At 40.0% G+C, this 25,622-nt stretch overlaps 1 protein-coding gene across 1 annotated transcript in view; it reads left to right on the top strand.

The window, feature by feature from the left end:
- Positions 1 to 1,185: 1,185 nt before the first annotated feature.
- The window catches only part of GLIS3 (GLIS family zinc finger 3), a 142,994-nt gene continuing 118,557 nt past the window's right edge, over positions 1,186 to 25,622 (top strand). Inside the window, exon 1 of the mRNA XM_007464200.1 lies at positions 1,186 to 1,296. Coding sequence (XP_007464262.1) covers positions 1,186 to 1,296 — 111 coding nt within the window. The remainder of the gene's footprint in view (positions 1,297 to 25,622) is intronic.

The raw sequence follows: 25,622 nt of genomic DNA, 5'->3' as shown, positions 1-25,622 counted from the left end.
GGGAAGATCCCACATGCCGTGGAGCGGCTGGGCCCGTGAGCCATGGCTGCTGAGCCTGTGCGTCCGGAGCCTGTGCTCCGCAACGGGAGAGGCCACAGCAGTGAGAGGCCCGCGTACCGCAAATAAACAACAACAACAACAAAAACAGAAATAAAGAGACTTAAAAGATATAACAACAAAATGCAAGGTTTAGGCCTTATTTAGATACTAATTCAAACAACTCCTGTTAAAAATATAATTTTGACACAATTGAGAAAATTTAATTTTTTTAATTTAGTTTTAAAAATTTGGACAGTGCTTTAGAAAATCCCAGGACAAATCTGATAATAGTATTGTGGTTATGTAACAAAATATTTATATATTTTTTAAATGTACATTGAATTATGTAGGATTTAAATAGCATGATATATGAGATTTACTTTAAAATATATCAGAAATAAAAGGAAAAGGATTAGGTAAAGGATGCATCAAAAATCTTAATAATGGTTGAATGGTAATGAAGGGAATTGGAGGGTCATCACCCTATTCTTTCTACTGTTGTATATGTTTAAAGTGTTTTATAATAAATTGTTTCCAAGTTTTTTTTTTTTTTTAATGAAAGAAACCAGAAATAAGGTGGACGTTTGCTGACCCTAAGTACTGAGGAAGCTCGTGCTTGCTTGGGGAGCCCCCTGTCTAGGACATCATTATCTGTAATGCAGGGTTCTTGCAGCCTGAAGAAGCTAACATGCCCTCAGCTAACAACTGAACAGCTGTACTCCCCACTCTCTGTCCCATTCACAGGCTCCAGAGGTGTAACCAGTAACCAGAGTGTAGAATGAGGAAAGTTTAAAGTTAAAGTAGATAGAGAAATAAAAGAATTGGGTTGGTTTGTCAGATGCACAGATTTTATCCTAAAACAGAGAAGACAGATCTCAAAGCCCTCAAAGTCATACTGGGGACTTTCATACTTCCCAAATCAGGCACTACTCTTCAAAACAGAAATTTTTTTTTTTTTTATAAATAATGTACAAGTTCAGCGTTCCATAGAACAACATACCTCTCTATGGCATCCTAAGCTAGATATGAAAACTAGTGCAGATATGAAATGCTAACCTGCTACAGTGTGTTCCATGAAAGTTAAGTGTCCTAAGACACCTTCTTGAACAAAAGCCTCTATCTACTTGTATCACAGATGGCAGGACAATGCCTGCTTCTCAAGTAGTTTCTTGTTGGCGAACAGGTGCCACTCAAAACAGCGGCACCCTCAGTACTGCAGTACTGCCTCCAGGGGCGACTGCTGACCTGAAGGAGAAGGTGAGATGTGTCACCTGGTCTCTTTCCAACTCTGGAAATAGACTGGCGTTCTCAAATGTAGTAGGATCTAATTGTTGGAGCCAAATCATCAGTTAAATATACAGCAGTCCTTTTCAAGGAACTGTTATCACAGGCTTAAGTGTAAATACACCAAATGGAGTAGTTGCAGTGCGCCCATCAGATAACCGTATGCCCATTAGCTACCATGTGTTCCGCAGATTAATTTATTGTGTTTAGACCCAGCTTTGCATCCTGGCAGTCATGGTGCCAACAGAGCCTGAGCATGTCAGCTGTGTCTGCCTCTTAACTGTGCGATAGATCTCTTTTCATTTCCCTTTCTCTCTTCTCACAAGCCTGTTACTTAGTTTCCCCAAATAGCATATTCAGAATTTTCTCATTTCTGAAGAATACCATTTTTAGGTGCAAATGATGACTGCATAGAAATTGAGTAGTGACTCCTTTTGTTATGCTGGGTCAATTTTGTCATGACCCAGTCTTACTTTGTGTCAGTGACACCATTAAAATACAAAATAGGATTCATCCTCAAGCCCCTTCTGATGTAAGTGACATCAGACAGAAAGTGTTTGTTGTCTTTGTGTGGACAGGAAGGGTCTGAAATGAGCCCCCCAAATGTCCTCACTTTAAAGAGGAGTAACATGGCTACCTTGCCATGGCTCCATTCATCATTGATGGTGGAAACCACAAGGGTCCTTCTCCCCCTCCCCCTTCCCACCTCCCTCCCTCCCTTTCGTCCTTCCTTCCTTTTTTATTTTACCCCAGGAGACCAAGGTCATACAGCAGGACAAATATAGCCAACTTTGAACCTCTGAGTCTGCTTTGAATTTAGGGAATACTCACCTTCTCATCTTTCTCTCTTTAATTGCCGACTTCACATTAGGGTGGTTACTTGACAAAAGTTCTCAGAAGTTTAGAAAAGGTCGAGCTGTGTTGACTGGAGTGAGGGTTTTGTCTGTATTTCAGTGATCAAAGCAATCTCAGCTTCTGCTGCCACAAGTAATCTTGTATCACCATACTCTAGGAGAGGGCTTCTCAACCTCAGTACTACTGACATTTTGGGCTGGATAATTCTTTGTTGGGGGACTGTTGTGTGCGTTGAAGAATGTTTAACAGCATCCCTGGCCTCTACCCATTAGACACTAGTAATGTCTCCCCCTGCCCTCCCCCTACACACGCTCAGTTGTGACAACTTCAAAGTATCTCCAGATATTGAAAAATGTTCCTGGGAGGCAAAATCGCCCATGGTTGAGAATTGTTGCCCAAGGATGTAGCACTGGTGATCTGTTGCAAATTTTTTGAGAAGATGGCTATGGCACACTTTCAGGTTGGTAAAATGATAACTTCTCCTTCTTCAAATAATGCATTTGTTCTCCCAAGTTGACTAGGGAAGAGAAAAATTTGCATTTTGAACCCCATGTCCCATAAATTACCAGAATTTTCAGTTAGAGGAGAATCAAAACTATTTATCTTCTCCTAAATATAAGAACTGTAAGATCAAATTACTTTTGCATTTTTTCACCATTAAGGTGTCTTCTTCATGACAATTTTAGTCCCAAATCTTTACCAGCATTAGTGAAACAACAAGGGTCTTGTTTACTCTCCACTTTAGGAAACCTCTGAGCTTAAGCAGAAGGATCTGTGCTAGATATTTGGTGATTATACGTGTGTACCAGCTCTGAAAACCACCTTTAATAATTGTTTTCAAATTACCTTATGTGCCACCTTTTTGCACTTAAGCAGATACGAAAGCTAAAACGAAATTACTGGCTTCCTGGTTGAGAGTGAGGGTGTGTGAATGCAGTACATGTTATTAATTTGGCATACAGAATGACTGTACAATTCTAAATGAAATATTTTATCATAGGTAGCATTTATCCCCCAAGTTGCAAGACATATCCTGAAACAGGAAATAACAGAATCAACTTAAAGTCCCTCATCTAGCTTTCTTCCCTAAAAGTATACTCTGAAAATGCTTCTTTTTGAGTTTTACTTAATTTCTGGACAGAGGTGCTGGATTGCCTAACTTTCCAGTCATCAGGAATGGTTGCTCTGAAAGCAACCATTTGGCCTTCTAACAAGGGGAGCATGGAACTTAAAAATTAAGGATGCAGGTTATTTTGGTTAATTCATACACAGCAAGCTGAGTCCTTCACGGTCGTTCTGTTTGGTTGCGAAAAAGAAATCTCCAGAAGAATCAAAAAGCTATCCTGGGCTTTCAGAAGCTTTTATTTTAAAAAAACATTTGTTTAATTTATTTTTGGCTACGTTGGGTCTTCGTTGCTGCACTCGGGCTTTCTCTAGTTGTGGCGAGCGGGGACTACTCTTCATGGCGGTGCGCGGGCTTCTCATTGAGGTGGCGTCTCTTGTTGAGGAGCCTGGCCTCTAGGCACGCGGGCTTCAGTAGTTGTGGCACGCGAGCTCAGTAGTTGTGGCTCGCGGACTCTAGAGTGCAGGCTTAGTAGTTGTGGCGCATGGTTTTAGTTGCTCCGCGGGCATGCGGGATCTTCCCAGACCAGGGCTCGAGCCCTTGTCCCCTGCATTGGCAGGCGGATTCTTAACCACTGCGCCACCAGGGAAGCCCCAGAAGCTTTAACACAGAGATCTCTGCTTTCATGGAATTGATTCTGATCACCTTATATCAATTCTGATCAAGTCACCAAATAGCTATGCATCTGGTTTGTGCAAGAACAAAAGATCTACTTTGAGTAGAAACATTGGACCTTAATAAATCGTTTCCCAGGCACTTTTTTTTCTTTTTTTTTTTTTTTCTTTTTACAGTCTTTATTGAACTTGTTACAGTATTGCTTCTGTTTTATGCTTTGGTGTTTTGGCTGCAAGTCATGTGGGATCTTATCTCCCTGACCAGGGATCACCCCCTACATTGGAAGGCAAAGTCTTAACCACTGGACCACCAGGGAAGTCCCTCTGCTTACTTTCGAACTTCTGCATTTCTTACCTGAATGTGGATTCTAGGCAACCTTTTATTCAAAGAAAGAATGATAGATTAAAACAGAGATTGATATTCCAGCCTTCTGAGTCTTCACTTTCTGCTGACAAATTAATTGTCTGTTTTACCTTCTTTGAACAACGAGGTTCTATTCAGTTTGTCGGGTCACGTGCCTTTCATTACACTACACCTTGGTGACAAAGGAAGCTTAGGGGTAAAAATGAACCCAGAGATGAGTCAAGCATTTGGCTTGAGCTCTGTGGCTCAAAAATGGACAAGTCATTGGTTCTGACGGTGCGTCCTCTGACACATGGAAAAGACCTGTGGCAAGTCGTGTTGATGGAGCCTCACACATTTTCCAAGGGATGTTTTGTCTCTAGACTGTGGAGTCATATTTGAATTTGCTCATTCACTCATATTTAAATTTTACCCAGACAGCCCAGTCTAAACCCCAGTGGATGGGATAACTGCCTAAATATACCAAATGTATTTAGTAATTCAGACTTTCTCCTCTGGAATTAAAGATTGAATTTCTTTTAAGAATAATGATGAAATGTTCTATTTTTTGATCTACGTGGCAGTTACATGGGTATGTTCAATGTGCAATAATTAATTGAGCTGTATGCATATCATTTTGTATGGCTTCCTAGATATAGTACTTAAATGAAAAAATTTATTTTAAAAAGAGTCATGCTGAAATTGACAAGACTAACAAAAGTTTATAAAAGGGGAAAAAACTTACCCGTGGAAAAAATAAAATCACAGCACCTTAGTGAGCTTCCAGCTATCATTTGTATAGTTTAATCAAACATTTTTGCAAATGTACCTCTATTAAGCATTTTTATAGGAGGCTTATCACGCAAATATGTATTTTTCATATGTGCATACAGTCATGATTTCATTTTGTAATGCTGAAAATGCTATCTCCTTTAAAAGAACATCTTTGTTGCTTTACTGATAAGATTTCTGTATTATTTAGACTACAATGGGTATTGAGACCAGGACCATTGGGCTATATATCATTTCATCAGCACCCTAATTAGTCTAAGCATTTACTGTATCTCCACTGCTCCATTTAGTTGGAATAATTTTGAGAGCCAGTAAAGGTGAGGTTTCATCCTGAATATCATGCCACTTCTGCTGCATGATAAAATCATATTGTCGAGGGCTTCATCCCCTTCAACCAGCACTGTGAATTTGAAATCCAGTTTTGAAACCTCTTCAGTTATAACCCAGACGTCTCCACAATCCATATAATATTTTAGCCCACACATTTGGTAAAACCATATGAATTTAGATTTATGGTGAGGAGGGAGAAAGGAGAAGGAGAAGCTAACCTGAGTTAGTGGAAAATGTAATTATCGTTTTAAAAGATATTATTTATGGGATTTTTCTTTTCAAAGAGCAAATTGAAATTTGCTCACAACGATGTACGAAGTATTTTCCTCACCTCCTGCCCCCAATCACCCTCCCCCTTAAAAAAATGTGTTAACAATTTGATGTCTGTACATTCTTGATGATTATAGAAACATACAAACATATGCACACATATGATTTTTTCTTTTGTATTACAGAATGGGATCATACTATATATATTTCTCAGCACATCGTATATCATGGACATTTCTCCAAGTCAGTCCGTGTAGCCCTAATACATTCTTCTTAATAGCCACGTCACAGCCTATAGAGCATTGATGTATTGTAACTGAGGATTCAGGCAATGTCCTGTTTTTCTGCCCCTATAACAAATGAAGCAATAAATGCACTGGTATATTTATTCTTATATATTAATATTGGGTAGAGAACTTTTAAAGAAAAGTGGATTTAAAAAACTGTTTTCGGGCTTCCCTGGTGGCGCAGTGGTTGAGAGTCCGCCTGCCGATGCAGGGGACACGGGTTCGTGCCCCGGTCCGGGAGGATCCCGCATGCCGCGGGGCAGCTAGGCCCGTGAGCCATGGCCGCTGAGCCTGCGCGTCTGGAGCCTGTGCTCCGCAACGGGAGAGGCCAGAACAGGGAGTGACCCACGTACTTCAAAAAAAAAAACAAAACAAAACTATTTTCCGGTGCATGTAGTAACTGAAAATGAGTTAGCCAGGCACAGGCAGACAGAGATTCTTAGTGGTTGTTTTTACTAAATGCCCAAGAAGAATCTCACGTACTGTATCAATTGTGTACATGATTGACGGGGTCCTCAAAATGTCAATTTTTGGCAGAAAATAGATTGCCAGGAGTTGGGATGGGAACAAAGATTCACTGTAAATGGGCTGAGCTGATTGGGATGCTGAGAATGCTCTAAAATTGGACTGTGGAGAGTGTTGCACACCTCAGTAAATTTACTAAAGAGTAATTTAATTGTACTTTGAAATTGAGTGAATTTTTGGTATGCAAATTATATCTCAATAAAGTTGTTTAAAGAGGTAAATTTTTAAAGCAGTTCATGGGACATCTTTTTTTTATATCATCAATTAGCATTATCTGAGAAAAAAGGTTTCCTTCAGTAAAGGCAATTTCAGCCCATCAACACCTGTTTGATTTATTACAGTCTCAGAATTCTTGGACTTTGCTCAATAAATATTTTCTGCATTTAACTAACTAAACTTTTTTTGCTCCTGCTGACTGCAGTAGTCATTTTCCAGGGTGACATTTAAGAAAGCCATGATCTTATTATTTAGACACTGATGAGTTTTATTAGTCCCATTCAGTCATTCACTCAGCAGTTACATACTGAGTACCAGTGTATGCCAGGCACTGTTCTAGTCATTTGGAATGTATCTATGTCTAAGAAAGTTGAAGACACCTGCCCTCTTTGAGCCTATACTCTAACTTAAAGTCAGAGAAAGGAGAGAAGACCATTATTTCATATTGTAAAGCAGGGCTTCCCAAATGAATTACCAGGGTTTCTTGTTAAAATGCACCTTTTGGTTCAATAGGGATGCTGTCTGGACTTCTGGATTTCTACCAAGCAGTCAAGTGATGGTAATGCTGCTGGTCTGAAGACCACACTTTGAGGAGCAAGGTTTTAACATACAGTGACATGTATGTACACAACAGTCATGCTTTTATGAGGTTGTACTGTATTTCACACCCTGTGTTCTCCTTGATTCCCTCCATTTGCTGGGACCCAAATGAACAACACAGGTGGGAATGGGAGTGTTGGTGGCCTTGTTAATCACCTGGTACCTCTTCAGCATTCTTTGCTGGGTGAGAGATGTGCTGCCTGCTCCGAAGAGTAGGAACATAGCTGGTGTTGGAAGTAGCATCTTCTGGCTACCCCTTCCGCTGCACTGGCCTTCCTCTCCGCATGCTTGGTCTGGAGGTTAGGAAGCTTGAATTTTTCTGCAGATCTTTTATAACTCTTCTATAGACCCTTGATGATTAAAACATAGTAAGCTACTGAAAGTTACAAACCAGTGAATTCTAGTGATTGAATTAGGAAAGAGATATGGTGAAGGGAAACTAGTATCAATATTTTTGAGTGACTACTCTATACATTTAAGCATTCTGTGATGCATAAACCTTAGGAAATCTTTATTATTATTTTCATTTTCAAACATGAAAACTGTGGCCCTCAGAGTATTCTGCTGATATTTTTTTTTTTTTTTTTTTTTTAGTTTGCTCAAGATCACATAATGGGTAGTTAGCAGAACTAAGATTAGAATAAAATTATTTGTATCCGACTTTGAAGAAGCAACAATACCCTTAACCTCGTACCCTGCTAGAAAGTTCTTAGTTAAGGAAAATTTCTTGTCTCTTAAGATCTCCCTCAATTTTAAAACTTTTGAAGTCAAAGCACCAAAATTTCCTTGAAAGATACCACTTCATAAGTCAGAAAGAGAAAAACAAATACCGTATGCTAACACATATATATGGGATCTAAAAAAAAAAAAAAAAATGGTTCTGAGGAACCTAGGGGCAGGACAGGAATAAACACGCAGATGTAGAGAATGGACTTGAGGACCCTGGGACGAAGTCAGAGAGTGGCACGGACATATATATACTACCAAATGTAAAATAGGTAGCTAGCTAGTGGGAAGCAGCTGCATATCAGGGAGATCAGCTCAGTGCTTTGTGACCACCTAGAGGTAGGATAGGGAGGGTGGGAGGGAGATGCAAGAGGGAAGAGATATGGGACAATATGTATACATATAGCTGATTCACTTTGTTATACAGCAGAAACTAACACACCATTGTAAAGCAATTATACTCCAATAAAGATGTTAAAAAAAAAACAAAAATACTTCATCCTCATGCCTCACTACTACTCAGAAACTCTGAAAATACAAGGGCCTTGACATTGTCTATTATAAGTCATTGCACCTGATAACCTTTTGTGAAGACAGAATAAGAAAAGGTTCTGTTTTTGTATCTTGTTCTTTTTGAGTATTCCAGCATGACAGGCAAGATACATTCTAGACACAGGCAACTTTAGAGATATAGAAACATCATTTGTTGGAGAATAATTGATCCTTGTTATATGCCTGATAATATTTTTGGCTAGTCATCTTCAGAACATCAGATTTAATTAAACATAGTCGCTAATTAAAGTACAGAATGTGTGATTGAATTCCTGAGAAATTAGAAGAAGAAAATTTCAGAAAATAAGTAGAATTCTCTTCATATGTTTCCTCCCCTCCACTTTTTTGGTAATTTCTTGACCTTCTGTCAAATGCAGTGCAAAGAGAATGTAATTAATGCAAGTGTGTTTTGTATGCCCAGTAATAGATTTTTTTCACTGAAACATAACCTTTATATGATGCTTCTTTTATTACTGGCTGTCAGGTGAAAATTAAATGTGCTTGCTCTGAGCTTCAGATTTATCTTTCAGTCTACAAAAGTCTATGTGAGAGTTTGAGGAGTTACATAGCTTTTACTGATGATTTGGTAAATTAGTCCCATCAATCTGTGATAAACATAATACCTCCTCTTCTTGAAGCTAATGGCTGGGGCCAGCAGTGATACTTTGCAGTCCAGCACTCTACCTGTGCCTTCTGCTTGGAAAATACCTCCAGCTGCCAGGAACTTCTACCAGTCAGTGTGCTGATGCCGTTGTCTACTTAAAACCTGCGTGGCAGCCAGAAGCAGTTCATGCACCCTCTCAGATTGGGAAAGGCACCTGATTTACCAGTGTTTGGTTCATTGCAGCCTTACGGAAATCAGATTCAAAAATGAAACTGAAAACTGACCTAAGGGATACAGAAGGCCAGTCCATACACTATCTCCAAAGGGCTTGTCCTTTATACTTTCTGCACCTCGAACATCGTCCTTGATTGTCTCCCCAAGGGATAGTCCCCACCATCGAAAGCCCCCCAGCAATATTATCAGTCTGGGTTGGCAAGGATACCACCCTATGCTTTACCTGCATTTCTAAAGCTGAGCCACAAAGCAGAAATTGACTTCTAAATGGCCCTTCTGCTTTGTGTGCGTGAAACCTAGGATGGAGGAGGAAGCCCCCTTATCCATAAATCAGTGTTCCTCATGTGTGATGTCTGTTTCAAAGGATAGTCCCAATGAGCTCAGAGCTGACTTGAACTCTGGCTGAGTCACCAAGGACCTGGAGATGGGATCCCACTTGGCCAAGCACCAAAAAAATCTCTGGTTTCCTGTGGCAACTCGGATTTCACAGGGGTGTGGAGTCTGACCTCACATCTTATGAGAACAAGCAGCACATCTCCAGCAGGGCCAGAAATACTGCAGGAGCAGTCCTCGCCTCGCTATTCCAGCACTCTCACTGCCAGTTTTGTTCAGAGCACCAGAAGTGCAGGGGATGTGTGAACATGTCAAATTAATGAAAAACAAAGTTAAACATTTCAGAACCTGCAAAACGGTTCAATTCCAGAAATGAGCAAAGGTTTGGGAAGAGCCTTATTTTTTTGGCGAGGTTTATTCATCCTCCATAGACATAAAAATAAGTCTTTCAAAGAACATGAATATTTGAGGCATTTGGCAACACACAGACTCTGGCAACCTCTCCTTATTTATACCATGTAATTATACTTGCCTTTATATGTCTGTCCTTTTCATTATTGAGCCTAACATGGTCTTTTGTGAAATTCCAATTATTGATTAGCACTGGCAACTCAAATGTGGCTTTTTATACGTCAATAAGTCTCTCTTTTCCCCCTTCTTAAATCACAGCAGATCTTGTTGGACATTTGGGGAGAAAACAACTTAAAATTCACATCCAGATCTTGGCTGCCAATTCAGGACTTTGTTACTATGAGATTTGCCAAGCGTTTAGCTTACTCCTCGCAGAAAGTGCAGAGTTTGGGGGTGGGGGATCCCTGTCGCCAGAGTAAAAATGGAGTGACATCATTAGAACTCAGCTAAATCTGCAGCTCCGGTGAAATTCTGGCCCCCACATCTCCCCCCAACCCCTTTTTTGTTTCTTCCCTCTCCACTGCCCCTCAACCCATTATACACTCAGTTCTCAAACTAAAAGCAAACAAAAAACAGCTCAAAGGCATGACATCAGAGACCAACTATGAGCCTATCAGATTTGTTTGAATAAATATAAATAAACAACCAAAGACTTGGCCTTTTTTTCAAGAGATTTAATCCTTTTGCCAGTTGTATACTTACAGTGTTAGTTTTCATTAGGGAACTGGTGCCCCTTTTAAAAGGAGAAAATTAATATTTCTGCGGAAGAAACGAATGAGGCATGAGCAGGAGCGTCAGGTATTTCCAGCTTCCCTTTAGTATTTACCCAGGTTACCACTGTGTCTAATCTATAGTGCAACCAAGAAAATATAGTAGCAGCCAGTTGTTCTAAACTCAGTTATATTTAGGGTAGAATCTCTTTAGAAGAAAAGAACCAAAGTTCTTTGATAATGCTATTTTCATATTACACATTTATATCAAGGTACATTGATATCATAATTTATTGGAGAGGGTTACGTTAGTCCATGTATTAAATGGTACCCTTGAGCCTGAAAGTGTTAATGCAACTTTTCATGCTGCCTGCTTTGCGGTCACTACAGATCCCCTCATTCTTTTAAAATTAATAGACTTGTTCTTACCTTTGTCTGATTGTGCAGAGATTTGCATGTAGACCTGCTAAACTTGCCAAATGCAGCAAATGGTTAGTAACTATTCTCAATATGGGTGAGCACACAAGGTACTCTTTCAGAACTGAATGCTATTTCCTCACAGCAAGTTTCCTTCTTCCTATTGAATGTTGGCAACCTTGATTTTGGAATATTTTTGCATTTACAATCAAGAAACTTTCAAAGAATGTTTTTCTGTCTTATTAGGAACCCATGATTTATGGCATGTTTAATTCCACCTGACTTCCATTGGGTGGTTGCATGGAGAGAACATGGAATGTGTTCAGACTTTGTCAAAGCCCAAGAATAGCATATTTTTGTCATATATCAGATTTAAGCCTGTATTCCAAGCATTTATATTCGTTTTACTTTGTGTGTGTGTGTGTGTGTGTGTGTGTGTGTGTGTGTGTATAAAACACCAAAGCAATTAGTATGTGGGTTTTGAGACTTATGTCACTTATAGGATACTGTTTCCACATCTTCTGGGGTCAGAAGGCCAGTACGAACCATACAGCAAGAGCACAGTGGGTTCTGATGAACCATTTACTTTCTTGTAATGCAAGAGCCTATTTAGGGTGATCCTGTGCTGCTGTCAGAGCAATGAGGGTCAGCAGTTGTGGTGACAGATTAGTTTTGACAAGCTTAATGACCCCAAAGAAGAAAAGTCTGTGGCTCTGATAGCAACTGGGGAATAATTGGTGAGCTCAGCCAAATAGGGAATGTGTTAAAATTCCCCAATTCTCTATGGCAGGCCAATTACACCATTCAGCACAGGGGTGGAAGGTTGCCATCCACTTCTTTAGCCTTACAAAAGCATCAGCAGGCTATATTTCAATCAATTGAATTTGGTTTGGCAGGACATCAGGACACTGAAAGAAACAACTGGATCTTTCAAACTATGTTCATACAAAAAACTTGGGCAAAGAACAAAACGAGAATTTTTGTAAGGCACCAGTGGATAATGCTAATCTCACTGTTGGCAGATTCTGCTGGTGCACTACAAGCTGTCTCTTATCTGCCCAGGGTGGGGAAGCCCTGGAAACATAGGTTCCTTAGAGTGCATGATAAGTAAATGATTGTCAATTATCAGTCCAGCCAAATGCTATCTTTTCATTAACCTATCCAACAAAAAATTTATTGTGAACCTACTATGTGTCAGGGCGCTTCTGGGGTCAGGGAATGAGATTTTGTTCATCTCATTCCAAGAAAAGACCCCTGCCTGCCTGGAGACTATATTCTAACGGATAGATACAGTTATAAACAAGTAAGAAATAAATCCAGTGATTGCCACCATGGTGGCAAGTGATATGTTTTATTAGTTCGCTAGGAGTGTCCTAACAAGGTGCCATAAACTGTGCCTTTAAATAACAGAAATTTGTCGTCTCACAGCTTTGAAGGCTGTAGGTCTGAAATCGAGGCACAGCAGGGTTGATTCGTTCTGAGAGCCATGAGGGAAAGATCTGTTCCAGGCCCTCACCTTGACTTGTAGATTGTTGTCTTCTCCCTCTATTTTTGTATCATCTTCCTCTGTGCAAGTCTCTTGTGTCCAAATTTCTCCTTTCTATAAGGACACCAGTCATATTGGATTAGGGCCACCGCCCTGCCATGACCTCATGTTAATTTCAGTCCCTCTGTAAAGACCCTGTCTCTAGAAATGACAGCCCTCCGAATGGGAGAAAATATTTGCAAATGAATCAATGGACAAAGGATTAATCTCCAAAATATATAAACAGCTCATGCAGCTCAATATTCAAAAAACAACCCAATCAAAAAATGGGCAGAAGACCTAAATAGACATTTCTCCAAAGAAGACATACAGATGGCCAAGAAGCACATGAAAAGCTGCTCAACATCACTAATTATTAGAGAAATGCAAATCAAAACTACAATGAGGTATCACCTCACACCAGAATGGGCATCATCAGAAAATCTACAAACAACAAATGCTGGAGAGGGTGTGGAGAAAAGGGAACCCTCTTGCACTGTTGGTGGGAATGTAAATTGATACAGCCACTATGGAGAACAGTATGGAGGTTCCTTAAAAAACTAAAAATAGAACTACCATACGACACAGCAGTCCCACTACCTGGCATGTACCCTGAGAAAACCATAATTCAAAAAGAGTCATGGACCACAATGTTCACCGCAGCACTATTTACAATAGCCGGGTCATGGAAGCAACCTAAATGCCCATCTACAGACGAATGGATAAAGAAGTTGTGGTACATATATACAATGGAATATTACTCAGCCATAAAAAGGAACGAAATTGGGTCATTTGTAGAGACGTGGATGGATCTAGAGACTGTCATACAGAGTGAAGTAAGTCAGAAAGAGAAAAACAAATATCATATATTAACGCATATATGTGGAACCTAGAAAAATGGTACAGATGAACCGGTTTGCAGGGCAGAAATAGAGACACAGATGTAGAGAACAAACGTATGGACACCAAGAGGGGAAAGTGGTGGTGGGGGGGTGATGGTGGGATGAATTAGGAGAATGGGATTGACATATATACACTAATATGTATAAAATGGATAACTAATAAGAACCTGCTGTATAAAAATTAAATAAAATAAAATTCAAAAATTCAAAAAAAAAAAAACAAAAAAAACCAGACCCTGTCTCCAAGTAAGGTCACATTTTGAGGTATTCGGGGTCAGGACTCCAACATACAAATTTTGAGGGGGACACAACTCAACCCATAATAGCAGTTAAGCCACCTACAAGAAAGTGATCACAGAGTACATCCTGGAGGGAGTGATAATGGAGTTGAGGCCTGAGAAGAAGAAACCAGTCCTTGGAACAGGTGGAGGCAGAGTGTTGGGGCAGAAGAAACTGCATATATAAACGACCCAGAGGTGGTATGTGTCTTAGGAAGAGTAGCTAGAGTGCTTGTAAAGATGAGGGAGGGCTTTCGGTCAGAGGTGTGGCAGGGGCAAGATCACATGGGCCTTGTTGGCCAACTGCAAAGAAGAATTTGGATCTTACTGAGAGTATGGTGGGAAGCCAGTAGAGCATTTTAGTCAGAGGAGCTAGATGTTCTGCTTTTCATTTTAAAGCCTAGATTATAGAGTGCCTACTGAAAACAAAGCAATACATCCAGTGCAGAGTGGGCTCAAGGCTTTTCTACAGTCTTTACCACAGCCTACCTTGCACTCTTACCCTGTATCTAATCACCAGGACTTCTTGCTGCTCTCTCTCGGCCTGCTCCCACATTATGTTGTCTGTTTTCCCACCTCTAGGCCTTTTTCAGTGATATTTCTTCTACCTGGATTTCCCTAAGTGCTCAGTCTGCACATTGAACTCCTATTCCTACTTTGACACCCATCTCAAAAGTTACTTCCTGTATGGTATCAGCTCAGGTTCACACAATCCATCTCTGTCTTTGCGCATGTCTTTTATTGTATCACATTGTATTGCATCTGTTCGTTTACATGCCCACTTAACCAATTACTGGGTGAGCTCCGTGAGGGCAAGGACCTCCAATCCCATTCATCTTCATGTGCTGAGAGCCTACCTCAGCACCCAGCCCAGAGTCGGAGCCCAACACCCACTTATTAAATGAATGTCTAAATGACTTATGTCAGGGCTGTGTGCTTAAGAAGAGAAACCATTAAGAACTCTTGGACTAGTGGAGTATTAAAACTCTTGGGCTAGTGGAGTATAGTGGGGAGAATGAGGGGCTTTATAGGCACACCAGCACCAGTCTGAATTCACCCGCAACTTGGGTTACTTCTAGGCATTGGTGCTTAACTTCTTAGAGCCTCCATTCTCTTAATAGTCAAATAAGCCTAATGATTCATGACCTTTTTTAAAAAAAAAATAGGATTTAACTTAGGAAACTTTTGTGACTGCACCTGGTCCATGGCCTGGCACAAACTAGATGCTCAATAAAATGGTGCTTTCTTTCTCTTTGCCTCATCTTCAGAAAGCCTTATTGTTACACGCAAGGAAAAGCACATAAAGATTCATTGAAACTATGAATTGGGCAATTGTTCACTTACGGGCTTGGTAGTTATATATATATGGCGGATATTTACCTCAAAAATATGTTTTTCAGCAAACTGAGAGAGTGGAAGGCAGTGTTGCAACACTCTGGTGGAAAATCGGGGGTTTGGAGGGGTGGAGGAGTCACAGCTTTTCATTACCAATCAGCTTTTTGTGAAGTTTCAGAGTGTAACATTTGCTACCACAGAATATACCAGCACTGAAGGTCTGATTCATTAACTGTGATAATCCCTTTGTTTGGGGCTTTATTTCTTATTCCCAAGAGGCTGCCTGATTTGCAACATGGACATTTCAGGCAGAACATTTTGCACAGTCTTGCAACATTGATGGTGTGAGTCTTTGTGTGGACCTGAGCAGAAGATGCAAATGCTTAATTTTTGAGACAAAAGGAAAAACATTAAGCAGCTCTTTCCTTTGTGAACTCGAGCCAGACTGGGAATGAGAATTCAAGAAACCTCACCGTGAAGTCTGTCGGTGCTAAGATTTCTTTGTCTGTTTTCCAGAGTCGTGGTATATGTATGTGCCTAATGGCAAGGTTTTAAATATGGCTTCTATTTAAAATCACTGTTCTCTTGTGCTGCCTCTGGGGTGAGGATCTCATTTTCAGTGTCAGTACTGACCTGCGGGTATAGCCTTAGGGCGGCTCGATAAGTCTCTTGGTTGACATGTCTGCAGCATGCAAATTCCATCTGGAGGTTCCTCTCGAACGCCCTGTAGTTTCGGTCTTTGTTCCTCGTGCACTCACAGCCTCAGTGCCTTCTCCTCACTGCCACCTCAATACACTTTTACAGTCTTCTTTTAAATGTGCTGATTATAAAGGTGAAAGCAAAGACATTAACTGGCTAGGCAGCTACCCTGGAGAAGTGTTATTCAATCCAAATATATTGATTACTGCATAAACAAGAACAGGTTTGATGGGTAGGCAGTGTAAAAGACCCTCAGGCAAGGACTCCAAACCCACTGCTTTATGATGATTTTATCCTGCTTTTCCATTTGGGACCCCTAGGCCACACCTTCAAAGAAAGAACAGATATGTAGATACAGAGCCACTTTGAGATTTTTCTTCCCATTCCACGGCACTGCAGGAGGCAGGTGGCTGGGAGGTCTGGTAAAGATTTTTCAGGTTTTAGTTCTAACTGCTTACACGGCGTCGCGAGTCCCCAGGCAAGTTCTCAAGGATGGAGTTCTTAGACGCAGTGCCAGGGAAGATGCGGGGGCTTAATCAGTTTGTGACTACAGGTGTAGATTATTCTTCTCGTTTGATGTGCCTGTGTGTTGAGGCAGAAATCTCTCCTTTTGGGGGAGCTCTCATCGTTTCAGCGAAGCTGCAGAAGAAAAAGCCTGATAAAGGCTAAACATCCAAAGTTGTTAAAGCATGGTCAGCCCTCTCATGTATGAGGCTGTTTCTGTAATATAATTACTGTTTGGGGATATTCAAAGTTGGCTCAAGGAAGAAGCCACTTTGGTAATGAAAGGAGAAAAAAATTTAACCGGTCCATGGGATCAAAAGAAAAAAAACCTGCATATAATGTCTTTTGGTGCACCCTAAAGCTAGAGGTGAGATCCAGTGTGTTGGGTTACTTAAGCATGGACTGAGAATCAGAATGATGTCTCCAAGCCCTTTGGCTTTCTGGGTAAGGTCTTTATTTGACTGGCCAGAAATATTCCGCTTGAGGATTGGGTCTCCACAGAATTAAACAAAGGACATCAAAGCCTGTTCCATGGTGATCTGAAGGCTTCTGTCCGGGATGTTTCTGTTGATTTGGATACCAACTGTAGTCTCAAACCCAGGGCACTTCGTTGTAACATTTTACTAGTCAGCCTGGATTTTTGGCAGGCTTTAGTTTATTTTTCTCTAAGCTTAAGACATAAGGAATTGAAATTTGAGAGCACTGCTCTGCCTTGGAACTTAAAATTTAAAAAGCTTCTGGAAGTGATTTTCTTTCTTTCAACTACTGCATTGAAGAATAGAATTTAACTTTTATAAATGACCATTGGGTAACTTAACCACAACGGTTTTTGTTTTCATGGATAGTGTAAGCAGGTGGTTAGACCAGAGTTGAAGAAGTCATTTCTTTTTCCTTCTTTTTTTGCCACATCCAGAAGATGTAGATTGTAGTAAGGAGTATTTATGGGGGGAACAGGCTATGGTATGGTTGTAGCCAATGGCTGGTTCATTTATACTAGCTCATTCAGGTTCCTCCTCTTTCCCATAGCTGCCATTAAAGGGAAACCTCTCTACTGATTATATTGACACCTTTCTTTTCCTAGATTTTGCTTTTTATGCTCTATCTCTTAGGCAACCAAACTCACTGTGGGGATTTTTTAAGAACTCAGTATATTATTCAATCACCAGGTAAACAGTCTATCCTTAAATACAATTTATCAGTTATTTTTCCCTATGGCTTTTGAGTCCCTAAATGCTGGGAGAGAAAACCTGACATTTTGGTACTTTTTATGCTTAACTCTTTACAACTTCATTTGGTAATGATCTGTTCTGAGACCCTGGAAGCATCTTGTATTCTTTAATACAGTGCCAGCCATAACCACTGCTCATGACCCCTCTTTCATTCGTATGATGCATTTAAGTTTTCAAAATATTGTGTATATATTATCTCTTTGAGCTTCACAACAGCCTCTTGAAGCAGGCCATTCTCTGTGGCAGAAATTCCTTCTTGGGCACCATGATATCTCTGTCCTTATGTCTTCCATGGAATTCAAGTGCAGGGGGGGTTTGTTGAAAACCCTTGGTTGAACTGTCTTTCTTTCCCTCCCTGCCTCCCTCCCTCCCTCCTTCCCACACAAAATGACCGTCAACTTTTAATTTAAACTCCTGAAAGAGACAGGCAGAACACCACATGTCTTCGTGGGTGTAGTGATTGGAGATGAAAGAGCTGACTTTCACACACTATCTTCCCTCGCTGCTATTCTGAGAGGCCATGTTTTGAGACATGTCTCCGATTTACAGCTCTGTTTCCTCCGTCATCTTCCTTTGATACAACTGCTAGCTTCAGCCATTCGTGCTCTCTCTCTCCAGCCTGTCCCCTTGTCCCCTCCACATCGTGAATTCTCTTGCTTTTGCAGAACTTCTGCTCACCAGGTGGGTCCTTTTGAGCTTTCACATCTCTCTTTTATTTATTTTTACCCACAATCTTATTCCATGTCCACCATTGTCTGAATTGTCATGAATTTTGGACTTAATTCCAGATAGTCAAAAGCATGTTTTCAGCTGAACAAACCAAATGAAGTAAAAAGCCTCGTTCCCCTTTTACTTTATTCTCATTACCCATCCCAGCGGGGAGGATGAGTAAAGAATGCATCCTCTAGATCCTGAAAGAATTTCTAATATTCATTCTTTCTCTATAAGATACAGAGCTTAATCCTTTCTTTAGACATTTTCATTTTTTCTAAATAAACAGGGCCTAATTGGAAAAAGCTGAGAGAGTTAAGCAGAAAAGAATAGAAAACATTTACTGAGTTTGGAAGTGCATATTGAATACTGCAGGAAATTTGCATATGGATTACTTGGTGAAAAAATAGAAACATTCTCAGCCCATTAGTTACTGTGATGGACTCCCACTGACTAAAATCCAAGTACTTTTGCCTTGTTTTCTCCAACTGTTCTTTTCTGTAATCATTTCTCTTTAACCGCAGGGCAGCTATTCTGTTACTGCACTTTGTACTAGGGAGAGGACAAAATAAGGAACATAGCTGTGCCTAGAAAATGAGCAGGCGATCTCTAATTTAATCCCCGAACTTTGCACCGTTATTTCTACGCTTTGGCGGGAGGGTTGCTTCTTTATCAGAGGGGGCTTCTAAGTCATATTTTCATCTCTGTAGTTCTAAGTGACTATCCTCGGTTCCAAACCTTAGGTTCCTCCTTGGTGCCTCAGTTTCTCCAAATGCAAAATGGAAGGTAATATTTAGCAGCACTAATGGAAACAGGAGGAAAAGAATCAATGAATATTTATAAAAGTAAATTGAGTCCCTGGGATATAAGATCCCACAGAAATTCAAAGCATAATTAAAGTAGGGAGAACAGATTAGTGTTAAATATATGTGTGAAGCACATTTTACATTTCCTTCCAACAAAGAGTGAATTTAATTTACTCTAAGAGGAGAAAAAAAGGAAAAAAGTGGTATTGTGAATTAGGATTCTAAATTTGGTTTTTGATATGTTGATTGGTGTACTACAGACATAAAGCCACATGTTGACTTTTTCAGCAAATGCATGCTTTTTCAGCAAATGCATGCTATGTGCGTGTGTGTGTGTGTGTGTGTGTGTGTGTGTGTGTGTGGAGGTGGAGGAGGGATATACATAAGTAAATCTAATTACCATTGGCAGTACTCCTCTAGGAGAGCTGCATCAAGTACTAGCAAAAGAATTGTTATCAAAGAGATATTTAAAACTCTTTACCTTTAATCCATAGAAAAATCATTAAACATAGATCAGCTCTTTGTATTGTGGTATGAGGCAAGACCATGTGAACAAAGAGATGTTCATGTATTGCCTACAGAAAACATCTACATTATTGTGTCATTGAGGAAACAACCCAAACTCTGTCACTTTACAAAAGAATCATTGAAAATTAATGGATGTGGAAGTTGGTATAAAAGATCAAAATATCAGGGGCTTCTCTGGTGGCGCAGTGGTTGAGAGTCCGCCTGCCGATGCAGGGGACACGGGTTCGTGTCCCGGTCCGGGAAGATCCTGCACGCAGCGGAGCAGCTAGGCCCGTGAGCCATGGCCGCTGAGCCTGCACGTCTGGAGCCTGTGCTCCGCAACGGGAGAGGCCACAACAGTGAGAGGCCCGCGTACCGCAAAAAAAAAAAAAAAAAAAAAGATCAAAATATCAATATCTGTCAGCCTGTTCCAGGCTTTCCACAAGGGCTTGGAAACTGCTGGAAAAAAGTTTTATGCAACATTGATCACAGAAATGGAAAGAAATGCTAGTAGATAAAGAGGACCCTCTGTGTTTTATAAACACTGAAGTGCTGCATATGCACTAATTTGTCAAAAGAACTAAAAAAAGACAAATATTCTCAAGAGATTTTATCATAAAAGTATGTCCTATAGAAAATCCAAGTTCACTTTTTTTCCTGGCCAAATTCTCTTGACACAAGTAAACCTTTTGTTGGGTTAATGACCTGGCTAAATTTTTTGGTGAGATAGAGTTCGCCAGAGAATATGTGTACAGACCCCAGGTCCCAGAGGAAATCAAGAAGTGGTGATCCTTCATCCTCCCAAGATGACATCTGTGAATACCTGCACCAGGAACCACCTAGATAATAATCACAATGTGATTTTTTTTTAATGCAAAATAAATAAGATTCATGTTGGGGGAAAGCTGTGTTTGAGTTGTCAGTTTGACCTGTAGGAACTTACTACACAAAATGTGGCCTGAGGACCATCAGCATCTCTTGGGAGTTTTTTTTTAGAAATGTAGACTCTCAGACCCCATTCCAGACCTGCAGAATCAGAGTCAGCCTTATAATGAATTATTCAGGAGATTTGTGAGCACATTAAAGTCTGAGAAGCACTGTCCACCACTTGGTAGCTGATTGCTTCGGGTCTTATGCATTGTCTCCATACAATAATTAATAAACTTTTGGTAATTGATTTTTGGTCATTGAATAAATGACGATCGAGAGTAGCTTTGACATTTGGATGATCTGACCTAATATTACCTATCAATCCCAGATTTTTCCATTTCATTTAGTGAGCACCTGGCAAGTTCCAAGCACTGTGCTAGGCTCTGGAAACAGGGGTATGGACAAGAAAGAGCTCAGGAGATAACCATTATGCAGACGATTACTGAAATTTTTATTTAATGGCAGATGAGTAAAGAATTATGAAGGAGAAATACAGTGTGCAAAGAAAATACAGATTGGGTGAGCCTGGTTGCGTCCAGAAGATCAGAGAGTGCTTTGGGACCCTGGAGTGGTGCTACCCTTTGGAGGCTTCGGGTTCAAGTGGGCCTCTAGTGGGTGGATCCCAGATAGGCAGAAGAGCAGCGAGGTAGATTACCATTCCCCAGTAGTAAGGTGGCTAAGAAGGTAGGAAGCCCTTGCCTTTGAGCTAACTTTTTTTCCCCTTGAATAAACATTTTTATTGGCCATACGATTTTATTTTTTTGAGGTGCCGAAAGCTTACATGGTTTGCTCAAATTAGAAATATAATAAACACCACAAGTCCAGAGAGCATGCAAACAAGAGCTCTAAATAGGGCAACAGTTCCAGCTCAGGCTTGTTGATTGTTCTCCAGATTATCTTGGTCTAGTTAGACCTGTGGCTAGGCAGCTTCCTCCTTTGCCTCTCACCTTCAATGGGTTTGTCTTAAAGAGATCAGCAGTGTCCCCATCTATCTTTACTGTGGCTTCAGCTGACCTCTTATCATCCAGAAGGGCCAGTGTTGTTTTTGTCGTGCTTCTCTCTCCTCTCTTTCCTTCTTTTTTTCTTGTTGAGGTTGCTTTTCCATCTCAGTCATTTCAAGTTTGAATTTGATTTGCATATCTAAACTGCTAATTGTACCAATTACTTGCAGTGCTTCTGAATTCCAAAAAAGAAGTCTGAAACTGACCACTTTCATTAAAGTCAGTGTCAGTTTGCCCTGAAATTTGGAGCTATGGAGACAAGTCCTTTTTTTTTTCCTTAAAAATATATTTTTAAAAGGCCAGCTGCCAACAACTGTATTTTTCAGGTCCCAATCGCTCATGTTTCTGGTGATGTTTTTCTGTAGTCCAGCATACATTCTTTAACTAAATACTACTCTTGAAAGATCAAAAGGAGTACTCCCTGCTTTCATTTTGTTCTTGGCTGTAGCTCATGGATGTCTATTTTTTTTTCTTAATTTACAAAAAGCTTTCTTTCAGAAGAAAAAGAAGTGGCTCTGTGGATCATAAAGCGATCATTAGCATTTACTAATACAGCCTGTTCTTAAATTGCTTTCCACCACATCTTTTCAGTATTATTTACTGAGCAGCTGAAATAATTGGGCTTTGAATTTTTAGATTACTATAAAGCAAGACCTATTGTCACTTATTGCTGGGTATAATTGCACCATATATATTTAGTGAAGCTATTTATTCATCTCCCTGGTGGATAACTTTGTCAAAATGAGTTGAGATATTTCTGTGTGTGCAGTTGGAATCTAGAAAACATTTGCATTTCATGTAGCACTTCGAAATTTTAGAGAGTTTCACAAATATTTTTTTTTCTCCAGACATGAGGGTCTGTTCTTAAGTTCTACTCATCTTTTATTATTCCCCCTTGTTTGTTACAAGAAGCACTGTTCCTATGAGTATATAGTTATTCTGAGTGGATTTTAAGCCCTAACAACATAGTTTTAAAAAGAGAAAGGAAGGAAGGGAGGGAGGAAGAGAAAGCATTTTAATATAAATAGCTTGTATTTTAATACATAATAATGCATTTGTTCATTATTCAACCAATCTACATTAGGAGCTTTCTGTGCACACTAGTGCGTCATGAAAAGGACCATCCTGGTCCCCTTCCTAAAGGAGCTTACGGTCCGTGAGGATGTTATAAGGGCATATACATGGGAGACTAAGCCTAAGCTTGGGGACAGAGACTGCTTTCCTGGAAAAGGTATATTTAAGCTAAGCTCGAAAAGATGAGTCATATTTAACCAGGGAAATAGGAGGAAAACATTTTTCCCGGCCAAGGAAGTAGCATGTGCAAATGCCTTGAAGTAAGAAAGCGCATGACGGCTCAAGGAACTGAAAGACCAACGTGGCTGAAGCCGAAGGAGCGAAGGGGAGGAGGGTGAGGTGAGGATGAGGCTGAAGAGTAGGCAGGAGCCAGATCAAGCAAGTCCTTGGAAGCCATGGTTAGGCTTTGGTCTTTATCCAAAAACCAATGAGATACCTTTAAAGAATTTGACACGGGAGTGACATGATCAGATTTGATCATGATCCATGATCATGATCATGATCCATCAACCGATTACTCTGGCAGCAGCGTGGAGACTACATGGTGGATGAGGGCACGAGTGGGAGGGGGAGCCCTATTAGGAGATTACTGAGGTAGACCACATGGGAGAAGTTGGTGGCTTAGTCTAGGGGAGGTCAGATGTTGATGGAGAGAAGTAGACATGTTTGAGAGATACTTCTGAGGACCTAGATATTAGAGATGGGTGTGTGAAAGAGGGTTGTCAAGGGTTACTTCCATGTGCTGGGCTGTACTGTTGGGTAAATAGAGAGCAAGGAGTGAAGCTGTGTTTTGGGGGAAAGGTCATTGTTAAATGTTGGAATATTTACTTTGAGGTACCTTGGACCATCAGTATACAGAGATATTGAATAGGCAGTGTGACCTGGAGCTCAGAGGAGAGGTCTAGGCCAAGTTTAACAGTTGATAACCCTGTGATTTCTGATGTGATACAGTTAGGATCCATATATCCAACAAAGTAAAGTGAACTGTTTTTCTCTTTCTGGAGGAATTTTGCTTCAAATTAGAAGTGCTACAACAAATATTTAGGCAAATATTCAGTCATTAACCATTTTTCAAAAAAACATTTATTGAGCACCTAATACATATTAGGCATCTATTAGATTATGGGAACTGTTAAACATCTTTCTTTTCTCCATAAGTAAAGTTACTTTGAAGAAAGGCTTAGCCACATAGGCATCTAAGAAGGACCAAGTTTTGTCACCACTGGTAAATTAGTAGTAAATTCAGGAGCCCTTTCATTTGATGAAATGAGTTAAGGGTTCATGCTGTATTTTATTGTTTGGCTGAGTATGCAGCCTTGAAGTTCTTTCAGAATGCTCAGGTTGACTATTTCACATTAGGTCTGATGTTGTATTTGTTTCCAGCAGCATAAGCATCTGAGTGATTTACAGATGCATAGCACTTTTTTTTTTTTTAATTTGAGAATTACAGTTATTAAAACAAAAGATTATCCCAAGAACATAAGGCTCACAATACTTTTTAGTCATTATCAATGACTTCCCTTTATGCTCAGACTTTGGTGAGAATGATTGGTATAATTTAGGATAAGTTGATGGTATTTTCTGTAGTGAATTTAAACCACTAATATTTTTCACTTCGTAAAGGAGCAAAAGAAAAAGCGTGTTTGGATCCCTTCCAAAGCATATTTTTTCCTTTATCTCTTTAACCTCTTGAGAAATAACATTACCTTGGCGTTCTGTAGAGGAGATGGTTAAATAATTGAGCCAGAAGACCATGATTCTGGTTATCCACCTGACACTTACTAGCTCTATGTCTGTGGCAAATCACCTGACTTCTCTAGGCCTCGATTTTCTTCACTTGTAAAATGGGGATAATAATACTAGATAATTTGAATACATGAAAGATGATGGTAATAATGGTTAACTTTTACTGGGAATTTACTCTGTGCTAAGTATTTTCATGTCAGGATTGTTGGCTCTGTAAGATGGCTAAGGACATAAATCCAGAAACATATCTTAGAAACAATATCTTTTACTCATTTTTTTTACTTCTTTGGAGAATAAGAAACAATTGTAATTTAAATTAATCAAATTAAAACATCTGAGATGATCCACATACACCACAAACTTGACAATTTTAGGTGAAATTTTATGTAGCCCTGTTATTCTTGTGATAAATGGAGTCATGTTCAGGGCCAGGGAGGGGAGGGTTGAAGTTGCATTAAGTAGAATAGTCAAGGGGATTGAGATTACAATTCTTAGCCAAGGTATTTGCTTAAGAATTATAGGGATCAGACTCAGTGCATGCATACAGTGATTGAATACTCTGTGGGTCTCAATACCTAAAAGGTCATACTTGGAAGGGGTTAATGAATTTGATGATAGTTTCTTGCCCGTGGCTGAACCATGGGCATATGTATAGGAAGGTGATTCTCTCAACAAAACAAAAAGGAGAAGGGCTCAGAGATGGGATAAGGTAGTTTAAAATCAGAACCAGGAAGGAGAAGAGCAAGTAGAAGGATTGGGAGGTTTTCTGAGCACCTACTACTTGCCAGTCAGGCATGTGATGGGGAAGCCATGCAGAAAAGCTCAGCTGTGAAAGAAAGAATATTGGAGGTGATGCACTTTGGAAGCAAGTGAGTGAGTGGCCTTGACAAATCTTGTGGGTTGTCACAAAGGATTGTCAGTTCTTGGACTGTGAAGCTGCATCCCTCTGAGCTCACACCTTTGTAATGGCTGCCAGGGCTAATGCAAGGTTTTAGTTCCATTATTTTCATATCTGCTTCTTTTTTAAGCAGCCAGACACAGATGACTTTTAGCAAGTACAGAACTTATATTTAAGCAATGCATAATGAAAATCGACGGCTTTTTGTTGAG

Source organism: Lipotes vexillifer, unplaced genomic scaffold (assembly GCF_000442215.2).
Source record: "Lipotes vexillifer unplaced genomic scaffold, Lipotes_vexillifer_v1.1 scaffold1544, whole genome shotgun sequence".
NCBI lineage: Eukaryota > Metazoa > Chordata > Mammalia > Artiodactyla > Lipotidae > Lipotes > Lipotes vexillifer.
The sequence above is the reverse complement of the archived record's forward strand: the minus strand, read 5'-3'. Positions and strand labels throughout refer to the sequence as shown.